Source organism: Labrus bergylta, chromosome 13, assembly GCF_963930695.1.
Source record: "Labrus bergylta chromosome 13, fLabBer1.1, whole genome shotgun sequence".
In the NCBI taxonomy this organism is placed as follows: Eukaryota; Metazoa; Chordata; class Actinopteri; order Labriformes; family Labridae; genus Labrus; species Labrus bergylta.
Window position 1 is genome coordinate 5054378 of NC_089207.1, and position 27756 is coordinate 5082133.

The following is a 27756-nucleotide window of genomic DNA, read 5'->3' on the forward strand; positions in this document are numbered from 1 at the left end:
TTGACTGGAAACAACAGGAGAGAGAAAGAAAAGAAATCCGGTGCTCTGCCCACCTCTCCACCACTCCTTCTTTGTGCCCCCTCACTCAAAAAAAAAAAAAAATCCCCCTCTTCCTCTACACACTATGCATTTCTAACTAATTACAGGTTTTCCGTAGGGGAGGCAGGCTGGTGACCACTCTGCACTTCTTCTCTAGTCCACGACAATTGTTGGAAACCTTTAAAAGCAAAAGCTCCCGCAGAGTTGCAGCATTTCTATCTCCCCCTCAGTAATAACACCATGTCTGCTCCTAACTGTAGACCCTTATTATGGGCCATTATGGCCACAGTCTCGGCTGAGAGGGCAGAGGAGGTGAAATCCTGATAGCTCATGAAAGCAGCAGGCGTACTGTAACTGCGAAAATGTATCACAATATAGCTTTCTGCAATAATTACATCTTCAGAAACAAGATTTTTTTTCATGTAAAATCTCCACCATGCAGCTTTCAAGTTTCCTTCTTTTCTGTATTGCATTTGAAATGCTACATAAGTCAATCAGTGTTTAACCCAGAGGATTTCCAGAAACCTTATTTTGACAAGTAGTCTCAGGCAGGTTCTTATTTTTTTTAACTTCGCCTCTTGAGCTCTCCAGGATGTACGCAGCCTGTGTCCATGGAGAGGGAGATGACAGAATGGCTGCAGGCTCTGGCAATATATCCAATGAGTTGTCCAGGGGAGAAGTTGTCACAACTTGTGGGAACTCTGTCATGTAGCTGCGGAGACAGAGAACACTCTGCTCATTGGCTCAGAGGGTCGGGGTTGATAGCATGCTGGCCAGTCAAATGTTCGACTTTTTTTTGATTCGTTACTGTGCAAAAAGAGTCAAATCAAAGAGAGGGGGGGGACTAAGCTAGCCTGCTAATTATCAGGATGAACTGTGAAAAGGAGTCCAGCAGCGAGTGGATGGACTTGCACTTGTGTTGCAGACCTTTTTTATGTCAAAGTTTGTCATTATTTTTAATATGGTTCTCTGTCAGTTGCGCATGCGAGGGAACAGAGAACATGCACATAAACTTTTAACTGGGACATATTTAGTATTCACACACGCAATAAGAAATGCAGAATGTTCCCTTTTTTGACTCCAGTGTTTGTGTCCCACCCTTGCAGCACATATAGACCACAATGGCCTGTCGCCGAGGCAGATCAAGAGTGACAGCGACGACGACGACCTGCCAAACGTGACCTTGGACAGTGTTAACGAGACCGGCTCCACTGCGCTGTCTATAGCCCGCGCTGTACAAGAGTGAGTATCATGATCTATGCCCACATGTGTGACTGTTTCTCCTCTGCGGACCGTCACAGATCTAAAAAAAAAAAATGGTTTCACTTTCTAAACTACTACCCTTTTATTTACACAAATCGCAAATCATTCAAATACAATTTGGCTATTTGAAACGGGTGCTACATTGGACTAGCATTAACTTTGACCATGTACTGAAAAGCGTGCGAGCAGAGTGTTGAACTTTCAGTCCACGGCAGTGTTCCAGGTCCGGGCTGCCAATAACCACTTTTTCCATGTTTATATACGCCATTACCCATTGTTTATCTACTGGGGAGGTTTGAGGTCTGAAAAATATTAAGAGAATTTCAGTTTTCAGCAGTTGATGATGCTGATGATGATTAAGAGAATTTAAGAAGGGATTTAAAGATTTCGGAAACAAACAATGTGAATGTTATTGTAAACTGATAAAAACAAAAAAGAGAAGAGCTCTTACATTACAGTGTTCAGAGTGCAGAGAGGTGCAGAGATTTCAATGTTTTCTTTCCTGATATTGCTTTTTATTAGTCACATCAAGCAGTGTTTACATATTAACCCTGTGTGGAACCTTGCAAAGTGCATTTCAGTATGCTCCTGTGTCTGTGTGGGCGTGCATCTATATGCCCGGCTGCATATGGCTCAGACATGCTTTATGGCCCGATCGGCCTACAGACATCACAACTCCTGTGGTGCCGGTCCATCTGTGTTGAATGAAAAAGACTTCCCTCTGCAGCTGATGACAGCTTAGACTCTCTTGATCAGAGACAGGAAATCAGACGCAGTGAAACACTTGACTCTGCCCCTGCCGCCCCCCCCCCCCCCCCCTCCTGTCGCCCATAAACCCAGAACAGTCAGAACCAGTAGCCCTGCCAGACTCTCCAGTTAATACCCACGGGACTTTTATTCAGACTTACTGTAAGGAAAGTATTCCAGGACTGTGTAAGAATCCTTCTAATGATGAAGCAGCATTAACAAGGCTGAGGCCGATGGTGGCTTATCCCCGGCGGCCTTTGTTTTGGTGGTAATGACTCAGCTTTCGGGGCTGACAATATATACAAGACATTTTACTGTGTGTGTGTGTGTACGATTCCTTCTGTGGTAACATCTACTGTAATGGAAGTCTGGGTTGTTGTGCAAGCATTGTACAGCCTTAGAAAGTGCATAAGAAGTTGAAGAGGTCTCCTGGTTTCAAACTTATCCCAATTCAAAAGTGCCTTACACCTGCACTGTTTCTTTTTGCCAGCAGTAAAGTCAAATGTTTTCCTTTATAACTGATAAGGTAGCAAACCTTTATTTTTACAAGCTCGAACCAGAAAATTGCAAAAAATAAAAAAAAATTGGCATTGCTATTTCTAGATCAATTTATCACTGCAGCTCTTGAAACAACTTAAAAATCAAACGTATCCAAATAGAGTCACTTATTGCTCTAAAAGACAAGATGGTGATTGCCAAAAGGCCAAAAATCCAGGCTTAAAAAAAGTAGTTTACAAGTCAGGTCCACTTGTTTTATTCAGTCTGTATTTGCAACACATTGTGGTAGAAACTAGTTCTTTCTGTGCTTGTTCTGTTCTACAAGTAGAGGTTGTCATGTTCTAGGGAAAACACTCTCTCTCTCTCTCTCTCTCTCTCTTTCTCTCTCTCTCTCACACACACACAGACACGCACACACACAGTCATAGACACTCACTGGAGGACTCAGGTTTCCGTGCAGGTTATTGAAAGGGACAGGCGTGCCCCTGAGTGCCACACGTGGGCACCGGGTGGTCAGAGGAGAACAGAGGTTGGCAGGACCCAACCTTTCACTGCCCGAGCTTTCACCACAGCGAGAAATCACCAGCCAGGCTTTGGCAATGCCCTGCCAGGGCCTGCCCACACACTCACTGCTGTGTGTGCAAAGTGCAGACTGTGCTGCGTGGAGAACTGTGCTCCTATGAGTGTGAAATAGTGTGTGTGTGTGTGTGTGTGTGCACGTCTGTAACTATTAATCCTCTCGTGTGTATGTGTTAGTGAGTGTGTTTGCACTTTATGTACGCACGTGTTTCTGCACAGTGGACATAACAGCTGGTTCCAGAAGGAGGTCAGCCATTGTCAATAGGAACACACACTTGACTGTTTGTCTGTGAAAAACAAAGCAGTCTGTAGTCGTACTCAGTTTCACACTAGTTTTTTTGGCCACATAGCGTAAGATTATGGTTTCTGTATTGACACGACACATGCGACAGAAGCCGACGGAGCTTCTTTGAAATCTATCTGTCCGTCGCGTCGCTGTATCTCCCCTCCTTCTTTGGAAAAAAAAAAAAATGTGTGTGCAGTGAGTGTAGAAAGAACAGCTTTATGTAATTCGGTACCCACATTTATACAAGCATCCATCCAGAGAGCATCAGAGGAGAGGAGTGTTAGGGCGGAGGATGGGAGTGCCTGCAGCTTCCAATCCAGGTATCCATATATAAATAAATGAGTGAAAGGAGAGTGAGTGTGTCTGTGTGTGTCATGTGCTTCTTGGGCAGCCTCCTCCATATTCATGCGTTTCCCTGGGGACGGGTGGATAGGCTATTGTGGGAGAGCACGAGTGAAAGAGGGGAAGACAGTTACACAGAAGGAGCGCGAGAGAGAGAGAGAGAGAGAGAGAGAGAGAGAGAGAGATAGAAAGAGAGTGTTGTGTGATTTTGTGTCTGTGTGTGTGTGTGTGTGTGTGTGTTGAGGTCTAGGGGCTTGTGTTGGAGGGGTTGCGTCTGCTGAAGTCTGGCTGGTCCCCAAAGACCTGGGGGCCACAGAGCAGAGCAGGTGGAAGGAGGGCAGGAGGGGGAATGTATCCTCAGACAGGTACAGGAATGCCCAGTGGGCAGTCTTCCAATGCACACAGTCACACACAGTTGCACTGACACATGCACACACACACACACACACACACACACACACACACACACACACACACACACAGTTGCACACACACACACACACACACACATACACATTAACACTTTTATTTCCTGTTTTCCTGATAAACCGTGCAGCTCTGTTTCTGTGTTGAAACGGCCCTTTGTTGTGACCCTGCGTCCTCTGAGAAGTTGGAAAATATGTTTGTGTTTGCATGGTGGGAAACCCCTGTTACAGGTGACACACACTCGCTCCCTCTTTTCGTCTCTCGCGGATGAAGAGAAGTTAAAAAAAAAAAGAGAAAACAAAGGAACTAAACAGAGGTCAGCTCTATTTGAAATCTTTCTCAGCCGCACTTCCTTTTTTCTCTCTGCTGCTGCCGCTTTGAGAGTGAGCGAGAGACACACACACACACACACACACACACACACACACACACACACACACACACACAACCATGTTGCCTTGGTGACACACAGAGTTCAAGACTCTGAGTTTTTTGCCCCTGGGCTCACATGAGAAAATACAGCAAATTGATTCCCACAAAACAGCTATGTTACAAATGGCCAAACTTGTGGTAATAAAGACAAAAAGACTTATTGTACATCCTGACCACTTTGTGTTTACTGATTTTACTTCACTTGCCCCATTATTAAGAACGTCATTCTGCTGGGGGAAAATAACGATGCAAAGGAATATCTTGTGATATTTGGAATAGCAATATTGTATCGTTGCACAGATGCAAAGTATAATTTGTTTTAATAACCAACATGAAACATTATGACCTTTTCTTAACACCATGTACTGATTTTACTTTAAACAAATACAATCTGTACTCAGGGGACTGGAAGTAGAAGTTTTGCATGTCTTGGAAATGTTCTTGTTTCCATTTGTAATAAGTTTATAGCCTGAGTAGTATTGACCAATCACTTATCAGCAGGCTTTGGGGTATGCGTGAAAAACAGTGTGTAATCTGCATGACGCAAAGACATCTCTTATTGGCTGAAATCAGCCAACAATTTATGTATCTCTCAAGTAATTTCCTTTGCAAGTGCAGCTATCAATCCAACCCCCATTCCACAATCAAGATGTTTTGTTCTCCTCCTCTTGAGGACAGACTCAACAGAGCTTACATTTCTTTATTTGACAAATGTGTATTATGATGTTATTTCAGCAAACCCATGGTAAATCCATTATCTTTTTTTGGCTTCATAAAGCTGAAGTTAGCCAGCGTGAAGCCTCTCTGTAACTTCAGATTTACGGTTAAACTTTGAATCACCTGAATAGCATAAATCTGAAGAGGTGAATCCCGTTTAAAAAAACAAACAAAGCTGAACCCATGGCCGCCTCTGAAGGTGCTAATGGGACTGTAAACAATGCAGCTCACAGAAAAGAAGGTCTTGGTTGGAGGTTGTTAATCACTTACTGCTTGCTACACCAGAATTCAACAGAAGATGGCCGTCCATTTTTTTCTACCGAGCTCAGCATGTTTCTATTGCCCTTTTCAGGCTGCTGTTTTTCCCCGCGAAAATGTCCTAACTAACCTCAGCCGACATCACGAGTTTGTACATTCATATTGATTTTGAGATGGCTTAATATTGGTGTCCCAGTCTGTGAATGCTCTCCCCCGCTGGCTCGGCTGATCCCGTCTCGCCTCTGTAACGCCTCTGTTACTACCTCCGAAGACGGTACAGACGAGGGATCCTTTTATCAAGGCGATTCGTCACAGGAGCGTAAACATGGCAGCTTGAAACAGCAGTCTGAATAGGGTTTATGGTAGTGTTACTCAGCCTGTTTGCAAGAGATCCCATATGACTGCAAAAACAAACTGAATTAAGACTAAAGAACGCATCTCTTTTGAAGTAAATATTATAATTTTCCTTTGGCAGCATCATTGGCAGTTTAAAATAGGGACTGAATCACAATATTTTACAATGTATGTTAGCTCAATATTGTCTTATCATCACCAAAGTCTCCTGATTATATCTTATCGCCTGGCCTCTTGTGTTTACCATCCTGAGCATAAGCACACATAACAATGCTCTGTGATGGCACGAGTCCATCTGTAGTGGCTGATTGTGTAGGTTTAAACACCCTAGTTGAAAAAGGGTGAGCAACACAGTGCTGTGTTGTGTGTTTACACGTACAGTACGCCTGTAGATATAAATAGAAACACTACACTGCTAGTAGCGTCTTCCAGAAGAACAGTAGTGGTGAAATTCTCTCAACCCACAGAGAAGCACAAATCCTTCAGCTGCAAATGAAACTTGGTGCTATATGAGGATTTTTCAAACTTCTTCCCCGACTAAATATCTTAAATTTGTTGCATTCTACAGTCTGTATTAATGTTGGCAGCAAATAACTTCTTTATTGAGATTAACGACAACAACGTTGGTGACCAGTAATGTCTTTCACGTAGCGAACAACTATGATGTTGGCAACCAAAACTGTCAGACATGAGAAAAGTAAAAGTGTATGTCCTCTTTAACAGTTAGATCAGAAGTGACACAGTATGATCAGTGAGAGGCTGGTTTATTTTGGGCGGTGGTTTATGATAGGCATTAGGAGCACACACACACAAAAAGGCCTAAGTAGAGGAAGACAATGGTCTAAGCTTTTGGTCTTTGCAAAAACAATGTCTGCTTACAGTACGAGCGGTCATACATAAAAAAGCGTCCTGTAGGACCCTTCAGTTTTGCCCGTTCTGGTTCAGGGTGAACAGAATGTTCTAGTTTATTGGCACATAAGTGACAGCATTTATAAGCTCCTAGATAAGGTAACCACAAATTGCATTTTAAGAAGTTTGATTTATTGTATCCTTGCACATCACAAGAGGCCACATGGGGGAGGGGGGGGGGGCAGTGCCCTGTTTCAGTAGAAGTTGCTTTAACATTACTACATTTGTGCGCTAAGTCTGTTATCTTTTTGAGGAAACATTTAACCCAAGTATCCCAGAAATTCCTGAAAAATATCTTTGATATATATGTTGTTTGTGATTGCCATTGGTATGTGCTTCTCTGTTTCCATTTATCTAAAAGTACTGACCAAAGTACTGACCAGTACTGATAAAGGCTGACCAAATAGATGCAGCAATGGAGTCCAAGACAAGTTTTCTTACATTTTGTATAGTAGGATATGGTATCTTTCAGGACCGAATCCTTTTGTATCATGTCCCTGTTTTTTAAGAAAGTCCCATATAGGATGATGAGAATTTTGTCAAACCATCCACCAAAACCCTCAATTTTCAGTTTTCAGGGACATAAAACAGCCAAAAGCTGAATGTTCTCACTTTGAAGCTGAACCCAGAAACAATTCTTGCTTTATTTCTTGCTGCTAAAAATCCTTCAATTAATTATGCCATGATTGCCCTGGAAATATCAGAAAATGTCACTCTAATGATAGTTTTATCTTGAGTCTTTTGATAATCTTAACATCTTTTCTCATATTTACATATATACCCAAAGTGGCTTAAACTAAAAAATCTGTCCGAGAGCCTCTGAAGTGAAGCAGTGATGCTAACAAAATCCTTGTCAGCAGTGGACAAGCAGTTGTTGTAAATTAAATGAATTAGTCTGTGATGAGTAATGAGTCATCACTCGCCCTTTGTTTTCAGAGCTGTTGTACTCAGACCTTCCTAAATTATATCATACTCAGCGAGTCACTGCAGGGATGAAGTCAGAGTGTAAATATCCGCCTCATCTGCTGAACGTCTGAGCTCAGAGTGTTTCCACTGTAAATCCTGCCTCTCCTCTTCACTGCTGACACACACACACACACACAGATTCTAGATGTGTGTCTACATTGTCTCCTTCACTTTTATGATGACACTTCTGTCTGTAGATGTAGAGTTTTGGCATTTTGTTTTAGTGCTGAACACACACTTTAGAGAGGAGGAAGCGAGAGAGAAATGAGAGGGGAGTTGAAGTTCGCTTCATATCTGACCCGTGTCCTCGTTTCCTGTTCAGCTTCAGATTGGCATTAATCCAAAATCAACAGGTGATCCTCATGTTTGCGTTTTTTTGTCCTCTGTATTTGAGTTTATTCGCGTCTTTGTATCTTGATAGCGTGCGTTTATCTGCGTCTGCGTTTGACAGATCACACAGAGACAGGATGTGGGTTGTATGAGGAGGAGGAGAAGGTTCACTGGAGGGCCCGTCTGGCAGCCCCGGCTCCTCTTTCAAATCCCTTTAACATGACTAAAGATGTTCAGCCCCCTCCTCTCCTGTTCTTACCTGTTTCTCAATATCCACAGCGGGGACTCAGAGACCTAAAAGAAAAGCAACTCTGCTCCACCACAGTTAAATATATCCCACAGATATTACTCCTCCCATCTAGTAAACAGAGATGGTCTTGTTTTCTGTCTCTACTGTATCTTTCTCTTTCTTGTCCATTTGTAATGTGTGACTTAACGAGTGTGTGTGTGTGTGTGTGTCTGAATGTGTGTGTGTGCAGCAGTCATGTGTTAATCCCTGCATGAAAGGTGCTCGCTGTTTTACATTCGACACTCACTGGCGAGACATGAGCCATGAACCAGACATGACCATGTACCACCACAACAACACTGCCCTATTTTAGTGGCTTCCTGAGTTTCCATATGTGTGTGTGTGCGTGAGGGTGTGTGTTTTTGTGTGTGGCGTTATATTCAGAGAAGTGACGCCCGAGTGCATTTACATTAACCACAGATGTGACGCTCAGATAAAACACACACACTTAAACTTCCAACTCTTGTGTGCATAAACACACATTTTACTGCAGAGCGCCACTGTTGGAAGTGATTAATTATGCGATCAAGAGTGATATTGAGCCGTTATCGGAGAGGGAAATGTCATGCCAAAATCCATTGCTGACATTAGAAATTCTGGAGTCATTAACCTCGATCGACAGTATTGAGAAATAAAACCGTTCTGATTGACCAAAGTAGTGGAACAATGAGAAAAGCAGCATTCTTACCTCATTTACCTCCTCTGAGTTATTGTAAAGCAGAGCTGCACTGCCACCTGCTGGCAGAGCTACTGCACTACCGTACATTGTATTTCTTTGCAGCCATAATGTTTACAGTTTATTTTTTTAGAATTAGCATGGAGGCAGTTAATTAAGACAAATGTAATACTTGCGCTGTCTGATGTCTTTTATTCATCTACGATAGTTCACTTCTTCCAAACTCTTCACACGTATCTCTGCCAACATTCAGCTCAGCACAACAGTTCATCTCACAACTCAAATACTCTTACGCAACCCAAACACTTCCCAGGATCAGCACTTGGACCGTAACTGTGAAACAAAAAGTGTCACTCCGTCCTAACACAAGGACACAAAAGCACTTGCATGTAGTATACTAGAACTCAAACATGCATCACTATTGTCAATGAAGTCGTTTTTTTTCCGCCTTTTGAACAGAACAAAGTGAAGCAGAAAGCCTTTGCTGTAATTACACTACAAACAACGTGTTTTGCTGCACAGCTCCTAAAACAGCTTGCTTAACATTTAGGATGTGCACACAAATATAATACATGACTGTGCATACAGTGGTGTTTTAGTGATATGTATAAAATCATCAGAATAATGAGAATAGCGCTTTTGTTTTTTTTACTGCATCACTCTTCACCAGCAGAATGTTTTAGTGGGCTTTGGTTTCTTAAACCAGTTACTCCCAACTGGTCAAGCCTCAAAAGAGCCGCCATCATCTTCTCCTTGAAAATTGCAACCCAAGTTTCTGATACTTTTCAACCAATCAGATTTATTCAATAAAAACTTTGTGCAGTTTGGACCTCAGATGGTACAAAACATGTGACAAAACAAAGAAATGAAACAAAACAAGCATGTTTTAATAGTGCTTAATAGACTTCACACATTTTTTTGCCCATGCACACATTGGCGGCCCACTGAAAACAGCTACGCGACCCACTATTGGCTCCTGACCCACCAGTTGAGAAACACTGCCTAAAACAGCCATTTTTAAATGACAAATTCAACTTTACTGCATAAAAAATAAACGTTTTGTCTTTAAAAAATGAAAGAGGCATTTCTTGCTTCCCATTATGCATCCATGTGTTGTACAGTACCAGAGTTCCTTTTAAGTAAGTGTGAAAACAATGTTTAATCCACAGAATGATCAAAAGTATGAATCAGAAACAGGTAAAAGAAAACATTTACATTAAATGGTTTTTCTCTTACATTGAATCCAACTGATTTTGAGAGAAAACATGAAGCTTAGGAAACATAAATACATAAAACACTGATATATGATGGTGTATTTCTCCTTTGTTGTAGCGGTCACATCCAATTTAAATGATTTACACAGCATAAGAATAAAGAGCACATGGACCAGAGCCTGTAAGTAAGAAAAAATATATAAATGATGTGATTCAACAAGTCTTTTACGATACCGAATATTAAGTTGAATTTTGTGTGTAGAAAAAGCTGGTAGTTGTGCAGGAATTTGCAAAATGTGCAAAGCTTAACTCTAAAGAAAGTAGGAAGTTTGTTCTCTAAAATCTTTATTTTTTTCTTTGCATAAAGACCGTATTGAGTTTATTTGAGCTCATATTTGATATGAACACACTTCATTGTGTAAACCAACTCAGAATAAATATGTCAAAGTCATGATCATAGTCTAATAAATCTTCCCACTTTTCTTTGTCTTCTCTTGCAGTTCCATGTCTCCGTTCAGTATTGACAGCATACGGCGCCCCCGCAGGTCAGAGTCTCCGGAGTCCAAAAAGAGAAGAATCCACAGATGCGACTTTGAGGGCTGCAATAAGGTGTACACCAAAAGCTCCCATTTAAAAGCACACCGGAGGACGCACACAGGTCAGTAACTTCTCACTGTGAAGCTTTGACTGCTGTGATATTTTTTATTTATTAGGATGTTAAACATAAAGTGAAGTCAGTGACATGCTCAGAATGTTAGACTTTATCTTACTCAGTGTATTTAAGGCTCAATGTGCACTGAAGAGTCCAAATCTACTCTTCAGTTTATTTCTAGATGATGAGCCAAATATTATTTGGGAAACGATCAGAGGTTATTTTCAAATCAAGACTTAAACCAGAGCTTTTGGTGTCTCAAATCACAGAACATGAACAAGATAATAAAGTACAAATAATTTGTTCTAATTTTGAAATAAAGCATCAACAAATCAAGTTAAGATTTGCATATTTACATGGAAGAGATGTTGCTGTGAATAATTTATTCCAGGCATCTTCTCATCAATTCAGGTGAATTGACTTTCTGGAGCGTATACATATGTAGACACTTCCACACATGACCAAACGTCAATAAATTGACATCTTTCTTTAAGTAGCTCGATTCAGAGACAAAGGTCAGACATGGAAACCTTAACTTGACTTGAATCTGATTAGGCACAAAATCAAAACAAGATTCCCATGAAGGGTCATCAAGGCCAGGCTCAAAAATCATACCTAACACATCAAAGCTGCCTGACTTATTCTGATACAGAGCGTTAACACTTTAGTCCATTATACTTTGATACTAACATTTGAAAAACCTGTTAAAAGTCCTCCTCACTACTAGTTTTATGCTGCATTCATGCGCTCCTCGGATGGTCCCTCTTTCCGAGTTGGGAAGTCGTTCTTCCGACTTCAGTGTGTTCACGTGATTTCACTTTGGAATAGTGAATAGAGTCAGAATATTGTTACAAGAGCAAAAAAAAACATCATGGATGCTAAGAGGAAGAAGTGTGAAAAGTCACAGTAACATTGAGTTATATTTCAGCAAAATGTTGATGTGCAATACTTGTGAATTAATAAAAAGTATTTTAAAATTGACAAAACATATTTTGCCCCCCATGTGAAGTCGGCCACCTCATTTTTTTTCGAGTTTCCTAGTTGTTGTTCCAACCTGAGCAGTCGTTCATTTGCATTTTACAACTTGGAATCTAATTTTTCCGATGTGTCCGACACCCCATGAATGCACCATAACACCTTAGGAGCTATCTTAAGGGCTCAGAAGCTTTGTAAATAACGTTCATCTTTACCAGGATCTAGTCTTTTCTTTAAGGAGAATTCTTAAAAAATGTCATGATTCTAATAATTTTCTCAGAATTTTGTCACCAGGAGTTCTTAGTCTTTAGGAGGCTTTGTGAATACAGCCCCTGAATATTACAGTAAAGAAACACACAAGGAAAACAGGAACACGAGGGAGGTGAAATGGCACAATAAAACAGGAAAACATAAAGAACTGAAGTTGGAAATAATACAATAAAAAAAGAAAAAAACACAATGTCGGGAAACAAGCAACACTAGCAGACAAAATGACCAAATAAGAAATGACAACTTAGCAACCAAACGAGGAATAAACTAACTAACAAGAGCAAACCATGACATGAGTCGAGGTCCTAACTCAACCACACATGAAGACAGGCACAGACACGTGTGTGGGATAACGCAACAATAAGTGCTGTAAACAGAACACCACACCTTCTGTGGTTTAATAGAGACAGGAAGTAAAGAAAGGCTTGAATAACCTGTTGAGCTCGTATGAACAATAGAAACTATGATGCCTGGCATTATAAAAGTTTAAAATGTTACCGTCTCATTGTGCTGTTGCTATAAAGGCATTTTTGTAAACATCTTAAAAAAGCTTTCAGCATCTTGCTAAACCTTTTGAAACATCTTATGATCCACTATGTGAGCCTCCAGAGAAACTTTCTATCTTTTGATATTCTTTTATTGACCATTAATCATGGTGACTCATTTTATTAAGTGGTCTACAAGCCTCTGACTGTGTTCTCTCTCTCTCTCTCTCTCTCTCTCTTCAGGGGAAAAGCCATACAAATGCACCTGGGACGGCTGCACGTGGAAGTTCGCCCGCTCCGATGAGCTGACGAGGCATTACAGAAAACACACGGGGGTGAAGCCCTTCAAGTGTGCAGACTGTGACCGCAGCTTCTCCAGATCTGACCACTTGGCCCTGCACCGACGGAGACACATGCTGGTGTGAATCAGACGGAGAGAGAGAGAGATCAACACGAGAGAGAGAGAGAGAGCAATGAAACAGACCCCCACACACACACACACACACACACACACACACACACACACACACACAGGCAGCCGGGGGAGCGGGATCTCCCTGTGAATGTTTTTCAGCTGGCCTGGACGCACACACACTTACACACTTACACACTTACACACACACACTCTCATCCGTCGCGAGGGGAGAAGATGGAGACGTGCACAGGGCTTGTGGAGCACAAAACAGGGTCACTTCTGAATCCTCTTTGGGGCTGGAAGGAAAAGACGGCAGGATCTGTTATCGTCGTTGTTTGGAGTTGAATAGGGAACTGTCTTTTACAGCACTGTTTGTAAATGTTTCACCTTGATTTTAAAGATGAACTCGCACTCTTTCTTCGGACAAAAAAAAAGATATATAATGCAATCGCAGCTGTTTCTTTTTTTTTTTTTGGTATCTTTTCTTTTCATTCAAATAGTTGCTTTTCAAAGCATTCATAATGTGAAAGACCTCTTTATAAGGAAGGCATTTCCTGCGGGAGCAGACAGAAGTTTAAGGCCTTGAATGGATAACAGGAAAAGCTTTAAGGCCCTGCTGGAGATACTCTTGCACAGTTATCTCCCTGTGAGTCCGATTTTTGACCAGCAGAGGGCGCCATTTCACCACAGATGGTTTTTCTTTTCCCGCTGGAGCCTGCTGTTAAAAACCGAGGCATGCCATATTAGAATCAAAAAAGAGGGCTGGACGTTCACCTTTTACCATCGCCGGAATACAACTGAAGACATTCACTGAAATATGGATCAACCTCACCGACACACCTGCAGTTTGAGAAACGCATTGCTTCATTCCAGACAATGAAAAGCGGACACTCATGTCATCGCACCAGCAAAGAAACACACAGTTTATGGACAACCTCACCTCTCATCCGTGCATTTCTTTATGTTGAGCCTCTTGAAAGCATTTTCTCATAAAAGAAAAACAAATCTTTGGTGGGTTTTGTGCTGTGATTAGCAATCAGTAAAGTGCAATCTTAAAGGATAAATATACTTTAAGTATGAAAATGTTTTGTTTATTTTTGTTTTTCCAAATGCCTGCTTATCGCTTATGTTGGACTCAGAAAAAATACAACCCCTCATGTACAGTGAACTTTGAAACAATCAGAGGAGATTTTCAGTATGTGAAAAAATCGAGAGGCACCTTACAGACTCATCATTTCATTCTGTCCCAGTAGATCTCCTTTTCTTTCCTGTTCTTCAGATCTGTTTTCTCAGTTATGAAAGGAACTTCTGTTGTGGTTTTTCTTTCTTTTTCTTTTCTTTTTTGCACAGACCATAAGCTGAATCCAGCGTTGGCTGCAGTGTTACAGGGATAGTTTGTTACCTGAGGTATAAAACAGAAGAGCAATACATGCAGAACAAAGTGAGGGGAAGGAAAGTCCGCCTCCTCTTCGTTGTTCTGTTTGCTGATGTCAGTCTATTGGAGAAACGTCTGGCTCCTCGTTCTTTCCCATGATTCCCTGCAAGGATTGTTTTTTTTTTGTTTTTTTTTTTAGCTCCAGCACATGGCTCTTATCTGACATGCGTTAGTCAGCGAGTTCCTGCAAATCACTCGACTTTGTTTTGTCTCTAAAAGTCACTTGAAATGCTACCACCTCGACAAGATTTATCTTAAAGAATGTTCTACCCAAGTTGTTTCTAAAAAGTAGAAAAATTGAAGAAACCACGCACACACACACACACACACATATATCTATATTAACATAATGCATTTACTGGCAGTCATATCTTATCTCTCGGGAGACTCTAACTTTACCATAATGAGGAAGTTAAATTAAACTTAATGTATATCTTTACCGCCATAATAACAGATGTTTTATCTCCAATACTCCTCGAGCGGTGTAAGACATAAACTCAACAGAATGAGGCCAATTTGCGGCACTTTAAAGTGCTGCTAAATGCATTTATTGGACAGAAGCCAGTAAGAGAAATGGCACCCATTTTGATAAAAGCACCGTGACAACCACACACACACCTGAACATTTTAATTAAAAAAAAAAAAAATAAAATCCTCCCTTTGAGTGAAGCATTCAAACATCAGGCAGTGATTTCCACACTTTGTATGTGACAGCCCTTAGGCTGTAATGGAGAATGGTAACGTATGTAATCATTATTTATGTATATTGTTTGTGCACATGTCATTATGCCTGGTTGTATTATCATTTTGGCAACAACAACAACAAAAAAAAAAGCATATCAGCACCTTGTTTGTTTTATTAGTATGATTTTCAAATGATTTTATTTCAGATGTCAATTTATAAACAAATAATCCTCCTATTTTATCCTCCATATATAATGTATGGGAACATTTTATTATTGAGGGGCACTTCATCATTGCATAGAACTCTTTTTTTTCTTCTGTACAAAGGATCTTTTGAAATGTTGTAATATATGTGATAGTGGAGATAAAAAACTTATTACAAAGTTCTACAGCCTGTATATATACATTGGACAAAATAGGGCTTTTGATTAGTAGACGCAGGAAATACATTTATACATGTAAAGTCTTTTTTTCAGAGACTGTAATTTATCTAATTTGATATACAGTGAGATGGGGCTAATGGTGTTTCATCGTGTAAATGATCATACTTGATGTGATAGAACAGTTTGCTTTCTTTGCTTTTGTGGTTAACTAAAAAGTTCATGAGCGAATCATTTTTATTCCCAAGGCTGAACCAGTGTTTGCTACAACCGACAAATTATTTATATACACCCACCATAATAAGGTACTCGATTTCCCCTGTGTTGCTATTTTACTATAACCCAGACAAGAAATTCTATAGATCAAGCACATATCAACAACACGTGTACTCTTCGTGTTCAGTATATGATGTTGCATGCCTTAATATGCCACCTTTTTGAAAGAAATCAATGACATTGAATACGGTGTCTCCAAAGGACAGGGTCAGCATCTCTTCCCTCATTTTAAAGCATAATTTTGTAACGGTAACCAGGGTCAAAGTTATGCAATAATAATAATAATAATAATAATAATAATAATAAAATAGTGCCTCATATTGCAAACTTGTAATATCCGCTGCTTCGTGCAGACTTTTAGATTTCAGCATGTGTGCTCAAATTAAAACATTTCAAATGGGAAACTGTTTTTTTTTCTCTTCTTCTTCTTTGGAAAAAAAAAAAGCACAGACAACATTATGCAAGTCGGACCTCTAATGTTTCAATTTCTTTTTTTTTTTCGCACTGAGCCTTATGCCGTCGTGTCAAAGGCAGCATCGTCCCATAACACTTTCACAGGCTGTTTTATAGCTCACGTTATTACTTTGCTTGCAATAAGTCACTTCCTCCAAGGGGAACAAAGTTGAGTTACAAAGGCCTCTTGATATTTCAGCTCAATCACATGAAGTCAACGCGGTGATTCAATGGAAGAAAATGAGGAACACCCAGGAATTAAAAGAATCCTGTGGCTGTAGAGTGACGCCTTTTGGTAATGAATTATGATCTTACACGTCTCTATTGGTTCAATATCTTTTCTTACTTCCTGTTTTAACATCTGCTTTTGATTTCCTGGTTTTTTGAACATTTAAGTAGTGAAGCCAATGCCTATGTTTCAAGTTTGCTGATATTACGTACAGTAATCGTTGTTCCTGTATTTATGTAAAGTGAGTGTAGTGTAAATATATTCAGATCTTTTCATTCTTACCGGTTTAAAAAAAAGAAAAAAGAAGAAGAAAAAATTGTGATATTGCTCAGCATCGCTTCAAAAAGGGAGATTCTTCTCATGGAATATTCCACGTCTGTAAAAGAGATTTTTAATCCTGATATTTTTCAAGAACTTCAAATACAGGTGTCCTTTTTTTTCTGTTACACTTTTTCTTTTTTTTTTCTTCAAGAGTTGTTTCAGTATCCGGTCAGTGTTTTGCCTTTTTCTCTGTATTTTTCATATGGATGGAGCTGTGAAATTTAAAATAAGTTCAAACATATACATGTATATCAATATGAATGGAGGCATGAAGGTTAATAAAGTTGCATTTTGTATGTAACATACTGGTATTCGGAGCTAGTTGCTATCTCTGACTGAGACGGGTGGTATGTGGTTTGGATGTCGCCGAGTCATCCGAGTACTGTACTCCCATTCTCTGGCATTCAGAAACCTTATCTCGGTATTGGGGAAACCATTTTAAATTATAGGTGATGTCCAGTACAGAAGCTTGCACACAAATGCTTGAACACTCACTACATGACGAGGACGAAATCTTTTACAAAATCTGATTCAGCTGCTTATGAAGTCAGGCCAAGTCAAGGGATTGTCATGTCAACCATTTACAAGTAGCCTAGTTAAATAATATAATATATCATAATAAAAACAAGAGGTAGAAACACATAAATGTAGTGCAAGGTACGTGGTTTGTACATACTGTAGTGCAAATATTGCCACAAATAGACTTCACATAAAAAATAAAAATAAAATGTTTCGTCATTGAGAATTAGAAAAGGAATGAACTCAAGAATGAAAGAGGTAGGCGTGTTAGTTAAAACTGAAGCCTATAATTTATTTTCACAATAACACACAGTAACACATGCAGACCTACAGGGAGGTGGGAAGTGAAACACACATTAATAAACACTGAGTGGTCCTGCAACATAAATCAGACTTTCAATTTAAGTAGCTTAAACATAGGCTACAGGTTTTCCTCTGTGACCCAGCAGGGACTCCACTCGTACCCACCATAGACTGTGTATATTTACAGTCTAATGGTATCTACCTATCGTCTCTGCTACACTTAACTTAACCTTTTTCTAAAATGACCTAAACACTAAATGGACACTCTTGCTGCCACAACAAAGTCATACTGTTACAAATCAACACCAGCGGGAGAAAACAACCTTGAGAGGCTGGTCGGGGGACAGGTGTAGTCGAATCTCCCCAAAATACCGCAAATTCCCAAAGTACGTGGTTGAGACAGAAGCAATCAATCTTCCGCTGTTAGATCAAGATCACTCTGCAGATCACAGATCAACTCCATTTAGGAAAACCAGAGAATGGATGGAACAAAGAAAATGCAATTTTCACATGTTTCAAGTATCATTTTTTTTATCTTTTTATTAGCACATATTAGTTATTTAATAAAAAGTTTACGGTTTTAATAATTCCACATGGACTTATTAACTAGTGGCTAACATAATTTAACTTCTTAATATAAGTGTATTAGGCTAACAGTCTATGGTGTTAGGCCTTCCTTCAATTTGTTGCACTTATTTCAACAAACAGTTGGCTATATAAAAACTGGTACCTTTATTTATTACCCTTTTTAACTTGTAGCTGTGAATGTGTTATCTTTTAACTTACCACACACACATACTTCAACATACATTTGGCTTTATATTAAAAAAAAAAAAGCTGGTACCATTAGACCTCCCTTATGCATCTAAACATCCATGTAAAACATTGTGTCCCTCAGTGTAATATCATAATGCTTTGTTAATATCAAGTACCCGCGGAGAGTGATATTTTAAGACCTGCTGTGTTTCAGCGCAGCATGTCGTGAGCACAGTTTCAGAGAACAGGTTGCACTTGAAAGAAAACGCCCAGTACATCCTGTAAGCTGATTTATAATAACTGGATCTGGATGAATGTTTCTGTCAGCCAACAAAGGATTCAGATGATTACAATAACAAGGTTTCAATTCCCAATCCTCGAGCTTTTTCAAAGAGTAGTCGCCTATATAGCACGTGTGATTTATTACTCACGAGAGCTCATACGGTGCAGGGTGTACTGTATAAGCAATGTGTACAGGCTGTAGAGCAGCAGTGAGTAAATAGGAGCGCTATTATATCTCAGGACAAGCTCCGACAGCTCCTCGGGCTGGTACAGCTTCTCCTGGCACCTTTTTGTCAACACCTCGGCTATGACTCATGGCAGGGACACCTTTAAAAGAATCAAACAAACAAAACAAGGAGTCATCTTGTTTTATTTGGGTCACATTGAATTACCAAAAAGATCAAGTGTGCAGAAAGGGTGTGTTCTTAAATAATTACTACATACCGAAGCCAAGATATGTGTTGCTGTTGCCAAACCACATGAAACTTGAACAGCAACGATGATTCGTAACTCAGATTATTGAAGGAAGAGTAACATTTGTGGACTAGTTTCGATAGAAGAGTCTTACATACACATTTTTTAAATATGTTCCACATGTACAGTAAATCTGTTTTTATACCCCTTCCACATAATCTATGTTCTATAACCTTACTGATAACTCCATTTCACATCAATACCAACAAGATTAAATCATTTCAGTGCTGAACAAACACCACTATGGGTTAAAAATGGTAAATTTCCTTTAATCAAACACTGTACTTACTTATGTCATAATGTTAGCTCTGTATGGCTTTATAAATGCCATTAAAGGTGAGGTATGAAATAATTCGTAAAATATTTGTCGTCCTATTTTCATATTTATATATTTTTTAATCGTGATTTAAGGGTTAGATTGAGATCTTCAATGGGGCAGATTAGGCCACCAATAGTATGAGTCTGTAACATAAGACTGTAAGTATTAATGGACGAAGCATGAATGATCTCACCCATCTGTTACGGCAGGGGGCTCCGGAGGCTCATCGGCAGCAGCCGCCATGCTGGAAATGCTGTCTCAGCCTAACTTTCAGTCAACCTAAAGATGAAAGTTGCTGAGGCGGGTTTTAAGCCTCTTGACGAACCGTTACAGCGCGCCCACCTGTCAATCAGGTCAGCTACGCTCCTAATTATGGATAACATGCATCGTTCTTAAAATCAATACAGAGCCGTTTAAAAAAAAAAAGAAATCAAGCCCCGTGCAGCGTGTGCCAGTGATGACAATTACTAATCTTGCTTTTTGTACCAGGCTGTTATCATGTTAATGTCTGCTGTAAAAGTGGCTTTTTTGAATAATTGTGTGAGTGTGACTTCCGGTGTTCCTGGAGCCAGCCTCAAGAGGAACCTCGACGAACTGCAGGATTTTGCATTGACTTCATTTTTCAAGACTGGAAGTGGTCGCTTGGTCTGTAACCATGGCAATACACAAGTGTGAAACATTTGCAAACATTGAGCGTCACATTACTGGCGTCACCTGCGATCCAAAAACTTGACACTGGTCACCAAAAAAAAAACGTTATATGGAAACACCAAAAAGGATAACGATGAGAAAAAACATTTTAAAAAGTGTGCAATTAAGAATAATTAAAAATAAATAGTAATGTAAAAACAAAAATCAGACATGCAAGCAGAGATATTCAAGACGAAATTTTATTTGTGGATAACATGGCTTCATAGCACATTTGATCAATTTAGGCTACATTTTTATGGTCTGAAGCTACGGCACAAAATATTTCCTTTCATGTCAAAATATTGTGTGTTTGTACAGACATATTTTTTTTTGAAGTATTGCAGTAATACATGAGAACGTGTTCAATGAGCTGCTATCTTGGCTACAAAGATGACATGTGGACTGTTACAATATACTAAACTCAGACAAATAAAAATAAAAACACACCTAAAAAAAAACAACCAACGGATGTATCCTTAAAAATCAGATACAAAATATATACATCGCAACAAATTAGAGACTCTAAAAATCAATTTAATTCAACCTGAAGGAAACATGGTCATAAATGAGAATGACCACCAATATGACCAATATGTGAAAAGAAGAGGGGTAGCCAAGATACAGAAGCGTTTTGGCAGAGTGGAGTACCTGATAAAAGAACGTTGTTTTTTCATTAATCAAAGAAAGCAGTTTAAGGCACTTCAAAAGGTGTTTGGATAGTGGTCAAAGAAACCCGAAAGCTTCCACAGATGTTCCGACTGGCAGGTGCTCAGTCTAAAAAAAAAAGAAAAAGAAATCTCACAGGCGTCACTTTGAAACCACTTACAAAGACAAATATTCAGTAATATGATGCTGTAATCCCGTTAAAAAGGTGTTTAATGTTTGGAAACATTATTTTCAACTCAAACGAAGTTTGAAAGAACGAGTCTGAATGTGTACAATATCACAACAAGTTCCAAGAAGACAGAAAATAACCTGCCCATGAAATGTCATGTACACAAAGTTGTTGTAAAATTTTCACTTTTATTTCCCCCCACACCGTCCTAAGTGCAAAATAAGATATTGCTTTTTGACTATAGTTTACATCAACAAAACCTCACTGATTTAAAATAAATAAAATATAGTTCATAATTTAATAAAAATATTTTCATCCTGAAAAAATGCACCATTTGGATCTATATTTGCACCTGCATGAAAAACATTCAACACTTTCTGCGATGACCACATCTATGAAACAGTAGAGGGGCAGTCATAGCTGTAGAACATTAATGTGCCGTCCAAATAATCATGTTTCAAATCTCTAAATCATAGTCTTCCTTTTGTTTAACGTTTGAGTAAAAAAAGAGGAAATCACAATAAAGTAATCCTCAGTAAAGGAACCCATCAATCTGGCAGTGTAAAAGTCCCCGATTAATACACACAGCTAGCCAGCTGCTCTGTCCAAATAAACCCACAACGTATTAACATAGATCTCTGACTAACTGCTGTTACTTTCTGTATAGCACACAAACTCACTCTACCCCTCAAAAGTCACATTCTCTGACCTTCTAGCTAATATTGATACTATATCTGCACTTACAGGATGGCAGTTTGCGTTTTACTTGAATTTCATAAATGCTCATACTATGCACATTAAGGTCTATACAATGGAACACAGAAATCATGATATTTGGAGTTTGTTACTTTGAATTACAAAAAAATTGATTGAAAGAAAATTAAAGGCTTAAAAGGTTTAAGTACTATTGTATTATTACTTTTGGCAAATGACATCTTTGCAAATGTCCCTCAATATAAGGGTGGAAATAAATAAGGCAACAGTTGTTTTTTAATCCTTTCACAATAAAAGAAACAACTACTTGTAGGCCAGCACTGCTCAGACTGTCTACACAGTTTTAAAATATATTATGCCTGCTGATATTTCAGTGCTGATTCAACGTCCATGTTTACTTAAACAAAATAAAAAATAAAAGATTGGCTTGTTTTGCAGCAGAGGGTTTCTAGCTCTGGTGTCTCTTCATGTGTAGGGCCAGGTGATCAGAGCGGGAGAAACAGCGGTTACACACGCTGCACTGGAAAGGCTTCGCTCCGGTGTGTTTCCTGAAATGGCGAGTCAGCTCGTCAGATCGGGCAAAACGCCATTCACAGCCCTCCCAGGAGCATTGGTACGGCTTCTCTCCTTCAGCAGACAGAAAGAAAGGGGGAAAGAAAAAACAAGGACAACACGTGTTTTATTTCTATTTCCTTAATAAGTATAAAACTAAAACCTTAGAAGGATTACTTGTGGATATTTTCATGATGGAAGAGTCAACACTTAAAAAACACAAAAAAACACGCATCAATCATTAATCACAGCATGTCCTGTCCTTTTCCCTGCCGCCTTTATGGAGCTGCAGGGGTTTATGAGATTTGACAGCAGTGAGATGTGTTCCAGGTCTGTCAGCAGACAGAATGCTTCTGCATGCCAAGTGCATTTTTTCTGCCCGGCAACATCAGAACTTTCACCCAAAAATAAGCAGTGCAACTCAAAACACATTTTACCTGTGTGAGTCCTTAGATGGGCTTTCAAATGAGAAGACTTGGTGTAGACCTTCTTGCACCCTTAAGAAAGAAAAAAACAACTCAATCAGATCACAAATAGAAACCTTTAATCATGTTTAAGCGTTTTCTCAAAGACAAGTTTATTGTTGTTGAACAAACTGGACAGAAGACTCACCTGGGACATCACAGTGGTGTATCCTCCTCCTCTCCAGATCAGGATTATTCCTTCGGTTGAATTTTCCTGGAGCTGACTGGGCCAACATGGGGGACAGTGGGCCAACAGCTGGTGTGGTCTGATCTGGTGTCAGGGTTGAATGCTGGACTGTTACAGGACCTGGGCTTTGGACTAATCCCACATTACAATTCTGGTCTTGGCTTTGGATTAGAGTTACGTTAGAAGTTTGTCCTGGATCGATGGAATTGTGGTTCTGAAAAGTTATCTTTGAGGCGATGCTGGCTTCATAAGAGGGAGGCGGGGACAGATTGTGAAGCAGCTCCTTCCCCCTGTCTGGACTTGAGGGCTCAGAGCTTGGTGGAGAAGGTGGCAGATAGGTTGGCCTCTGCTGATGGCTAACATGATGGTTAAATGGAAAACTCTGGGAGCTGCTTGTGTTTTTAGCAGAATTGTGTGCAGGGCCTACATGGACGTTCCCAATAGGACGACTTAAGGGCGCCATCCCCATGGTGTTCAACTGAGACCCATGAACGATCTGCTCCAAGTCAGAGTTCAAGAGCTGAAACAGGGGAACATCCTGGAAATCTGGCACTTCCTGTTTGATTAAAAAGTTGCTGCTAGTACTGTCAGCAACAGTAAAGACACCTGGGTACTCTTGGAGTGCTGGTGGCACTCCGCTGCCCTGACAGGCGGGGTGCATCAGGGTGTGTGACGGCTCTGTTTTGATCTGTCTCATAGTCCTGCAGAGACCAGGGTGCAGGTATGTGACATCAGGAAGGAGCAGGCTCATGTTGATGCTGTAAGGGGAGGCGAAGTCCCCAGTGAATTGGGGCTCTAGTGTCAGAGAGTTGTCCTTGCAGAACATTTTAGAATTTACAATGTCCTGTTGGTGCGCAGGCAGGTAGTTGTCCATCTCAGGTTTACCCTGAAAGAGAAGGAAATGATCAAGTCAACCGTGTAAAATTGTGTCCTCTAATCGAAAGTACATTGATACAAGAAAAATACAATTGAAATAATTGGTTCAGGATGCAAAATAAGTTATCCTGTTAGCAGAACCAGAAGTACCTAAATGCAGTAACTTGGAATCAGCAAGTACTTTAAGTCAAAACAGGATCACATACCACACATTATTAATAAGTAGACATGATTTATTCTCTACAAAAAAGTAGTCTACACAGAAATATTATAGCCAACTCTTAACTAATAATTCAGAGCAGAAAGAAATGACTGATTTGGGGTAAGTGATCAGGTGACAACAGCATAAAACAAAGAAACAAACAACAGTTCAATGCTAGTTTAGAGTGTATTGTGATAGACTGTATAAAATATGGTCTCAGTGAAGTTACTCATTTGGTTTCTGAACAGGTGTGAAAATGCCAAACAACCTAACTTTTGGTAAAGTAACGAGCAAAGAGTTGGAGTTGAGGCAGGCCTTAAGCGATCTGTTAAACAGCTGCAGTCGGCCCAACAAGTGGACAGTCAACGAACTGCAGTTTGTTGCACTTAAGCATTGGCTTAATTTTTCAAAACTGGACGTTAACACTTGAATTTAACCCAGCAAAATATGAACAATTACTGGTTTCCCATGGCAAACTTTTAGGCTGTATATTTGAAAATTAAAATACAAGGTCCTAGAGTTAAATAAGAAATAAAGCAGTTTCATGTTCTTTCTCGGATACAGGATGTCAGGATGCAGGCAATATTATCAATCATATCAAATCCACAAAGATTAAGTATATACCGCTGTTAAAACCTCTTCTATTTCACCACTCTACTATTTGACTTACTTGCCATCTCTCAAGTCTATGTACCTTAAGGCTAGAACCAACAAATCGTATCCAAACAAGTATACCTTGACACTGATATTAAAAAAATCATCAAGATAGATGCACAGACAATCCAGATTTTATCATGGTCCCTGAACGCCTCAGTGCTTTGCTACTGGTGATCTAAAATAAAGTCAGAAAATGAATAATTCATTGATGATTGATGGAAATGAGCTGCTCCTGAATAAACAGCATGACCAGAATTACACCAGTGATGCTGTAGTGCAAAACTGACTGAACTGAACACATTCAGGGATGCATTTGGGGCCTGCGCTTCTGTGCTTACAGTGCCACATCAAAGACCACCCCCCCCCCCCCCCCTCCCCACCTTCCTCTGCCGTTACAAGCAGCAGACGCCCTCCTGAAACGCTCCAGCCAAAAGCTGTTTGGAAATACATGTCTGAAATTAGAACATCCAGTTGCTCTACAGCGCTATGCTTCTTCCTCACAAGTTTCTGGAGCGTGTGCAACGTTTCACATCCCAGCCATGCAGCCTGAATGTCAGCATCAACACGGATGATTCACCGCGAATTTAAGTCGCAACGGTTTTGAACAGAAGCTGTGAATTTTAACAAACACGCACACAGGCCTGCCTCCTGCATCTTTACTTGAAAACAGCCTGTTTTGCTTTGATCAGCAACATTCAGTCTTTCTACGTCAACTCAGCAGCCATCAGTGAACAGAGAGAGATGCTCTGATGCAGAGGCAAAAGGGGAAAAAAAGCAATCTCCTACCATGTTATAACCCTGATAAGGGGAAGTTCCCGGGACGGCATCCCTCGTGTTACACTGCACTTGTCCATGATCTTCACCTCTCAGACCGTCCGCTGTTCTGTGGAGAAACTGCGCGTCCTGCCCCGGAGCGACCCAAACATTATTATTCCTCACGGCGGCGGCCATAAAAGCAAATATACTGTCTTTAACTACCCGAAATCTTTCACAAATGAATGAAACATGTATTGTTTTGTTTCGGAAGGATCTACGCGAGCAAGGAGCCAGCTGTCAAACGCTCATTCTGCCTATTTTGCGCTGGCTTGTCAAATTACGCAACTGCGTGATATCAGCGCGTCCGCAGGGCGGGGCTGAACATTTGCAAAATAAACAGGACAAGTAGGAGATCAGGAAGACGTACACCTAATGCAATGAATGCTCTATGTGTTGTATGATGAGCAGGTAAAAGGACAGAAGGTAGAAATAACACTGAACACGTGGAGATAGAGGTAATTGTGGGAGATTAATGTGACAAGTGTCCTTCAGTGAGCAGTTTATTCCCAGATTTGAGAATAAAGTGAGGCAGTTGGTTTGATCCATTCCTGTCATAATCACGTTGTAAAAGACTGTCTTAAACTTTATGATTTAAATCTGATAAAAAAATAATAATAATCTTGACTTAAATGCACATTTTGACAGATTTTATTACAAATATCACATTTGACCTCTAACACCTTCGTGGACATTTTCTAACAGATGATCTTCGGTCTTATTCGCTCCCTTAAAATCAAGTTAGCACAAATTCTCTGTAACTTTTTCAGACACACTTTCTGATGTTCTTCAGAGCCAGCAGCACGCTTTGGGTCCGCGTCTGGCATGTTAAAAACGCCACTGACTGCAATGCAGCTGTCTGTCAGGACTGCATACATGATGCCAACATTCCTGAGCCGGCAGTGAAGCCTGCACTCATGCCGTATACCAGTGGTGGATGTTTCCATCAAAATAGCTCAGCATTCACGCAAACACATTTTGTGACACTTGACATCCGCCTCTTGATCATCTGCGTGCAGTTTTTGCAACTTTGCCCTGAACTTAACTGCAAATGCTGCATTCAGGAAACTTGTTTTTTTACTTGTTACGTACACATATTGCCGTGACCTTATAGGAAGTATGACATGTGGTGTTTTTATCTGCCTTTTTTGTTCTTTACATCCCTGGATAAACTCCAGATTTCTGGCTCAGGATTGAAAAAGAATCGGTAATCCCACCTCCAGCACTCATGAGCTCACAGTGGCAGCAGCTTAAAACCTCAGTTTAACACAACACAACTGCTTTGACAGGTTTTTTTTTTCCCCTCACACAGGTGTATGAAGTATTTACACATGTCAATGACGGTGACACTACAACATGCTGGAACTGGAAACACAGGTATGCCACAATGTTGGCACGATTGTGGACATGGCTCATTATAACATAAAAAAAATAAAAAAAATCACTGCGTGTAAAAGGATTTTTTTTCTTTCTTTTAAATGTGACATTTACTGCCACTCCCTTTTGTTTCTCTTCAGGCACATTTTGTCCTCTTATTAAAAATCGTAACTGCACCCACTGAGGGCTTGACTGAACACGAGTATCACAAGTATCTGTGAGGTTAGGACAAATGTGAAACACTTTAAAACAAACAAATAATGGTAGTGTTTACTGTACTGAAAAACCATACTGAAGCAGTACTGCTTGTTATTCTGGGTTAATAAGGGACTCAAAATGTATTATGTATTTCTATGTAATCACTGTGATTTGTTATGTAGAATGAATGTCGTTTTGTTCACTCTGTTTTGTTCGAATGCAGTTCAGTGTGTTGATCATGATAATTGTATTATTGAAGTCTCTTCTGAATTGGTTGTCAAGTTTAATATATTGTAATGGCACATCTAGTGACAGTGTTGTCAATTCTCTTACAGGTTATGACAGCTGTGGTGAGTCCATAAACATTAACATGCTACACTCTTGTCCCTGTATAAAAATAAGAACAACACAATGACCTGATATTACCTTTTATTTCAATCCTACCTATTAACCTTACTTCATCTTTTTTAAATCAATCAGTAGAGAAATCAGATTTTATTTGTACAGTCCAATCCATATTTAATGTTAACTCAAGCCACTTTAAAATAGAGCCGGTCTAGACTGTACTCTTTAAAATATAATATGTACAGGGACCTGATATAAACTTCGCTGTGAGCAAACACTTTTGCTTTTATAAA

At 39.9% G+C, this 27756-nt stretch overlaps 2 protein-coding genes across 3 annotated transcripts in view; one reads left to right on the forward strand and one right to left on the reverse strand.

The window, feature by feature from the left end:
- klf12b (Kruppel like factor 12b) overlaps positions 1-17201 on the forward strand; it is a 50065-nt gene extending 32864 nt beyond the window's left edge. For both annotated transcript variants that reach the window (XM_020633931.3, XM_065962575.1), the window contains exons 4-6: positions 1146-1281; positions 10826-10983; positions 12951-17201. In XM_020633931.3, the coding sequence (XP_020489587.2) occupies positions 1146-1281; positions 10826-10983; positions 12951-13132 (476 nt within the window). In that variant the 3' untranslated portion in view covers positions 13133-17201. The remainder of the gene's footprint in view (positions 1-1145; positions 1282-10825; positions 10984-12950) is intronic.
- A 3224-nt stretch (positions 17202-20425) lies between these two features.
- klf5b (Kruppel like factor 5b) lies at positions 20426-25845 on the reverse strand. The gene is made up of 4 exons (XM_065962574.1): positions 25517-25845; positions 22957-23881; positions 22782-22841; positions 20426-22419 (listed from the first exon to the last, which is right to left on the reverse strand). The coding sequence occupies exons 1-4, from the start codon at positions 25679-25681 to the stop codon at positions 22241-22243; spliced, it is 1329 nt and encodes a 442-aa protein (XP_065818646.1). The 5' UTR covers positions 25682-25845; the 3' UTR covers positions 20426-22240.
- Positions 25846-27756: the final 1911 nt, after the last annotated feature.

Excerpts from the sequence above, each read along its gene's own strand:
- klf5b (XM_065962574.1), bottom strand. The coding sequence starts at position 25,681 with ATGGCCGCCGCCGTGAGGAATAATAATGTTTGGGTCGCTCCGGGGCAG. Across the intron at positions 23,882-25,516 it reads CTTATCAGGGTTATAACATG|GGTAAACCTGAGATGGACAA; the intron begins GTAGGAGATTGC and ends CTTCTCTTTCAG. Across the intron at positions 22,420-22,781 it reads CCATCTAAGGACTCACACAG|GAGAGAAGCCGTACCAATGC; the intron begins GTAAAATGTGTT and ends TGTCTGCTGAAG.